Consider the following 6,000-nt stretch of genomic DNA (forward strand, 5'->3'; position numbering starts at 1 on the left):
AAAACCCAAATGGTCTTGAGTCTTTGGCCTGAGTAACTGGATGAACAATAGCACTTAGTGAGCTGGAGAATAAATACCAAGACAAGCATCTAGTTCATGGCACCATCCGGGATAAATCTGTGCTCAGCGGGCTCAGGAGAACTACTGCCACCATCACCACCCACCACCAGAGTTGCTCAAATGCAGTTACAATAACACAAAATGTTACTACTTAGACTCTACATCCTAATTTTAGGAAACTGAAACATTTGGTTCAGTGTTGAAACATTTAAGTCTTTACAACAACAAAGAAAAGTACATTAACTTCTGATTTACCAGGTTAACAGGATCTACTTCTCTATACATATACACACCCATTGGTCGTGGAGACACTTCCATCTGTTGGAAATTACTTTTGTCTTGAGGAAAATATCCTATTAAGATTTCAGGTTGTTGTGGCAATTCTGATAAGAAAATATACATTACTGTATTATTGATTCCTTATTTGCTAAAAGTAAAATTTACTTTTTTCAAATACTAATCTTTTAAGTCTTAGAGTCATTTCAAAAACTGGGAAAGTTATAGTAATTTGTTCATCTGAAGAGTCTTCCTATAGAGGAAAAAAGTGTAAGTGCTGAGATAGTTTTGGGGGGGGGAATTCCCCTCTTTTATGGTTCAGCAAATACAACTGTTTGTTAGAATGAAAATATCCACAACATACATAAAGAATCTGTTACAAAGTATTTAAGGAATCATCTCTGCTTCCTAGTCCATCTCCTTCCTCTCTCTTACTCCAATTATGTAGTTCCTGAAACTTCAACCTTCATTAATATCTTTACTAATATCTTCATAAACAAAGATATTAACCTGCATTAATATCTTTAGAGAAAAAGTTGTCAAAAACAAAGGAATCAAGCACTCTTTCAGTACCTTTGACAATTCTGTCACATGTGATTACATATTCTGCAGTTCAGTTGCATTTAGAATGGGAACACATTATTACTGCTACTGTTGATCACTTGTATTACTGCAGAAGTAATATGGCAAACTAATCTCAAAAAAGAAAATCTCTGGCATCTTTCAGGCCGCTTGACCAAAAAAGCAACAAATACAAATGAATCTTCCTCTGAATAACTGTGGGGGGGTGGGAAGGTCAAGCTCATGTATGTTAGTTTGAGAAAATGATCTCTTTTTTTTTTTTTTTTTTTTTAAACCTCAGGTCCCTCTCCTTAGAATTAACCACTAGAACCAATACATCTCTGTTTTAACAGAATGCATCAGAGATGGATTCCAAAGAGTTACCAGTTTGTCTGGTTTGGTAAGATGCAGGATACAGTGCAGCATCTTCTGAAGGAAGAATAAAAAGTCCATCCAGAATGCCATCGATTTCAGCCTGCAGATTGGGCTCCACGTTAGAACGAAGTTTAGATAAGAACTCCACGGCACCAAGGTCGACCAAATGCTGGACGGCGGGCGGATACTGAAATAAGAAGGGGAGAGTCTGGAGAGCAACCATATGTAGCAGAATTTCTACGTTCTGACAGCCACAGAAACATGAAGTTATTCTTAGTATTCTAGATGCTCCTTTTTTTAAAAAACTAAAGCTTGTATTGACATAGGGAAAAGTAAAGAACTTCCCTGTGTATGAAACAGATTATAGAGACGAGTAACCCACGTGGTAAGTCCTGAAAAGCCCAGACACGGGGCACTAGACATGCTCACGGCCCACTCCCGTCTGCCCACTGAGTGGATCGCCTCCGGCCGTGGCCTCCGGGCCTACCCTGCCCTACCCCGGCCAGGGAACGCCAAAGCGACGATCCCCTCTGACCGCAGCACAGGGGCAGTTCGGAAAGGTCACGGCCGCACGCTTGACCTCTGAACCCTGACAACCACGCTCCGCACCGGCCGGGGCCCTCCACCGGCAAACAGATCCAGAGACGCGGGGCGGCGCCTGAGGGGTTTCTGTCACGCGCTGCGCCGAGCCGTCTGACCGCGCTCCCACAGACGCGCCGCGGGACGAATAACCGAACGACCGGACGAAACGGAAAGCAGGACGGCTCTGCCGGCGTCCAAAGAGGATTCGCAAGAACCAGGACACGCCAGAACCCAGAGGCGGCTCCTCCAGGGAGCGCGGCGGCCGCAACGCGGGAGTCCACGCGGCGCGCAAGAGAAAAGGAAGTCGAGCCTCCCAGACCCCGAGGAATTCAAGTTCAACATCGCTCGTGAGTTTACGGGGGGACAAAGTGGTGATTCCTTAACTTTCCCCAAAAGCGCTGCCGCGAGCTGAGCCGGCAGCCCCGGCTCGTCCGCGTGCACCTCAGACGGCGCCTACCTTGGCCAGCGTGCTGAGCAGGCCGAGCGCCTCCTCCCTCAGCGGCACGGACGCGAAGCCGAACCAGCGCAGCAGGCGCAGCAGCAGCGGCCTCTCCCGGGCCAGGTCGTCGCCGCGGACCAGGCCGCGCTCCAGCTTGCGCAGGATGTTCCCGAGCGCGCGCTCCCGGATCTCGGCCAGCGGGTGCCCTGTGGAAACACCGCGCGCGGCGCGTCGCCCACCTGCGAGGAGACGCCCCCCCGGGCCGACCCGACCACCCGCTTAGTGACGCTGCGGACGAGGGCGGGGCGAAGAGGGAACTAAACCGGATTTTTTCACAGGCGGCCTCCGGGGCGTTCGGGGCGCGAACGGCGGAGTGGACGCGAAATCCCAGACGGGTCCCCGGGGGCCGCCCCGGCGAGGCCGGGACGGGAGGAAGCCGTCTCGGGGTGGGCCGGCCTCGAGAATGCTGCACGGCTATGCCCAGCAAGTGGCCACGACAGGAGGGTGACGGAGAGAGGGGCCGCCCAGCCTGTTACCGAGTTTCCCGATGAGCCCCGTCAAGACCATTTCGTCCCGCTCAATCAGCCGCCGCCGGAGAATTAAACTGCCGCGCCACAGCGTCCGTCAACACTTAGTGTCCCCGTGGAAACCCGGGCGGTCGGACAGTGAGTTCCGCGATGCCACAGGGAACCACCAGACGACCAGGAGGCACCCCGTGAGCTACTGTGAGCCCCCGCGACACCACAGAAGCTTACAGTCTCTCTGTAATTACCACGAAGCAGCTCCTACACAGCAGTCTCTATCGTAAGAACCGGAAAGAATGAGGAGACAAGCCGGGAATAGAACGCGTCCCGGCCGCGGTGCACACCGGGAGTTGTGGTCTTCGCCCATTTGTGCTCCGTGCCCGGAATTCCGGGCTCGCCACGGCACCCACCTTCCCGGGGTTCCGGCATCTCAGCGCGGGCTCGGGCGCGGGCTGCAGTGGTCCCGACGGGTGCCAACCGGGCCCTGCAAACTGGCTCCGGCCCTGCCCGTCTCAAGTCTCGGCTCCCAGAACTTTGCCATTGATAACGGAGAGTTTGGTGGGGTTTGGATTCCCGCACGCCCACAACCGCCCCACCGCCGTCTGTTACTAAAATCACTTACTTTAACGGTAAAATGTACCTGCAAGGGCAAGCGGCGCCCTCGGATCCCGAAGTTCCGTGTAGACAGGCAAGTCGCCAAAGACAAGGGGGGCGGGAGAGAACTACGAGAAGGGAAGAGAGGAAGGGGACTGTAGAAACAAACGAACAAATCGGGGCGGCGGGGTAAGGGTAGTTGAGTTTCGCACTGAACAAACGAACAAATCGGGGCGGCGGGGTAAGGGTAGTTGAGTTTCGCACTGAACAAACAGAAAAATGCAAGCAGGGCTGAGAGCAACGACAAAGTTCAATGTGTCCAGTGGTTTTCACCGTAGAGAACATTTTCTCACGGATGTTTTCAGTGCCTTGGAAAGGCTGTCCCGGCGGCATAATACCCGTTCCCGTGCTGCGGTCATCAGCGCGGTTCCTTGCCGGGGTCCCGCCGGGGCCGGACCTTCGTTCCCTGCAGCGCCCGCGGGGCCTCGGCGCCCCGCGAGGTCGCGGGCCGGACGGTGGGGATGTTTGCGCCGGACCTGGAAGGGTACGTAGGGGTTTGTTCGCCAGGAAGGGAAATGGGGTCAGGGAATTCCTGCCCGAGAAAGCGGTCGGTGCAAAGCAAGGACTCAGAGTGCGTCCGTCGAGGGCCGCGGAAGAGCCGCGCTGTGCGGCCCGGTTACCCCGGGGGGAGACAGGGAGGTGCCGGGGCTGCTGGCCCGCTGGTTGCGCCCCGCTTGTCCCTCTGCCGGGCAGGACACAGCCGTCGGGGATCAGAGAGTGCGAGGACAGAGGTGTGGACATTTAACCCAAGTCCCACCAAGTCCCACCCGTCCACACCCGAGCCCCACCGGCCGCGCCGGTAACGGGAACGCACTGCTCAGCCCCAGGAGAGAGAAGAGCTCGTGCCGGTTACGGTGCCCGAAGGACCAGAAAGTGGGAACAGTTAAACCAGCCGAGAAGTTTCCACAGTGACCCAGGCATGAAGGCTACAGTTGCAGATCCGAAGTGTCAGGGTCAAAGTACACGTGACAGTACAAAACGGAAATAACTTTTCAAAGATATTTCTAAGATGAAAGTCTTAGAAAGATGAGACACTGAGGGTATCAGTGGGGAAGGGATGACGATGCTGTGGGGGAAAAATAAGTTAGAGTTGACTCTTTTTTTTTTTTTAAGATTTTATTTATTTATTTGACAGACGGAGATCACAAGCAGGCAGAGGCAGGCAGAGAGAGGAGGAAGCAGGCTCCCTGCTGAGCAGAGAGCCCGATGCGGGGCTCGATCCCAGGACCCTGAGATCATGACCTGAGCCAAAGGCAGCAGCTTAACCCACTGAGCCACCCAGGCACACTAGAGTTGACTCTAGATCAACATAGGTTTGAACTGCCCTGGCCCACTGATGCACAATTTTTTTTTTCAATAAATAGAGTATGACTGTACTACAGATGTATTTTCTCTTCCTATGATTTTCTTAACATTCTCTTTTCTGTAGCTTGCTCTATTGTAAGAATACAGTGTGTACTACATGTAACATACAAAATCTGTGTTAATCAATTATCTGTTACCGGTAGGGTTCGTGTCAACAGTAGATAAGTGGTAGCTAGGTTTTGTGGGAATCAAAAGTTAGATGTGGATTTTTGACAGCGCAGGGCTCACTGTCCCCAAACCCTGTTGTTCAGGGGTCAGCTATAATTTAAAACAAGCATGTAGCAAGCAAAAAGGGGGGAGGGGTCAAAAATGAAATGAGATTTGATGGACATACAACATTATATCAGTATTGATATTTGATATTGATAGACACTGTGAAATGACCTACCACACTATGTCTGGTAGCCATCCATCCAAAACGGTTTTGTTTATGTTGTTTTTATTTTCTAATTTTTACTGTTATTGTTGAGCATATATTCTTTTTATAATTACAAAAAAAGTCATGAAGTCCTGCTTATCACATTCAAAGCAATTATGTATCATTCTATTAGACTAAGTATTGATTTGCCAATTTTTCCTCAAAGAATCAATCTTCAACTTATCAATTCTCTAAAAAGAATACTCATACCCTAATGTATTTACTGTACTTTTACTTATTATCAGTAACTTTCTCCTTCCCTAGGTTTGTTTTGCAGTTCCTTTTCTCACTTCTTGAACTAAAGGTTTTGCTGTTTGTCTGTATTCTTTCTTATTTGGTTATAGAGAATTCCATGAATCCACATCTAAGGAAAGGTTTAAGCATTATCATGAGTTCAGATTTATAATGTTCTGTCTACAGTTAGAACTCTCAACCATGCTGAACCTGCTATTTTGATACTTTCAGTTTCACCCAACATCTATGTAGGAGGTTTTTAATCATCAAATCTGTCCTGCATATCCTTTAATTATTCATTTTTACTGTTACTGTATCCCAGTCAGCAACTCGGGTTTTGTCATTTTGAACTTTGATGTGGTTTTTTTAAATGATGTCTGAGTGCTTGAAATATGGACAGTTGATATTTGTGTGCATGTATGGAGAACTGTATGGATGTATATTTGTAATTTTCTACTTGTACTTACAGTAGTTTTTGTTATATTTCTTTAAATGCCAACTTACAGGGAAAA

At 49.5% G+C, this 6,000-nt stretch overlaps 1 protein-coding gene across 4 annotated transcripts in view; it reads right to left on the reverse strand.

Annotated features, from left to right (window-relative positions):
* The window catches only part of RTTN (rotatin), a 154,435-nt gene extending 151,469 nt beyond the window's left edge, over positions 1 to 2,966 (reverse strand). For all 4 annotated transcript variants that reach the window (XM_013052790.2, XM_004745627.3, XM_045085211.1 and 1 more), the window contains exons 1-4: positions 2,830 to 2,966; positions 2,312 to 2,499; positions 1,282 to 1,459; positions 354 to 443 (exon numbers count right to left, since the gene is read on the reverse strand). In XM_013052790.2, the coding sequence (XP_012908244.1) occupies positions 354 to 443; positions 1,282 to 1,459; positions 2,312 to 2,499; positions 2,830 to 2,860 (487 nt within the window). In that variant the 5' untranslated portion in view covers positions 2,861 to 2,966. The remainder of the gene's footprint in view (positions 1 to 353; positions 444 to 1,281; positions 1,460 to 2,311; positions 2,500 to 2,829) is intronic.
* Between the last annotated feature and the right edge of the window lie 3,034 nt (positions 2,967 to 6,000).

The sequence above is a fragment of the Mustela putorius genome, unplaced genomic scaffold (genome assembly GCF_011764305.1).
Source record: "Mustela putorius furo isolate JIRA1106 unplaced genomic scaffold, ASM1176430v1.1 tig00000835_pilon_pilon_pilon, whole genome shotgun sequence".
NCBI lineage: Eukaryota > Metazoa > Chordata > Mammalia > Carnivora > Mustelidae > Mustela > Mustela putorius.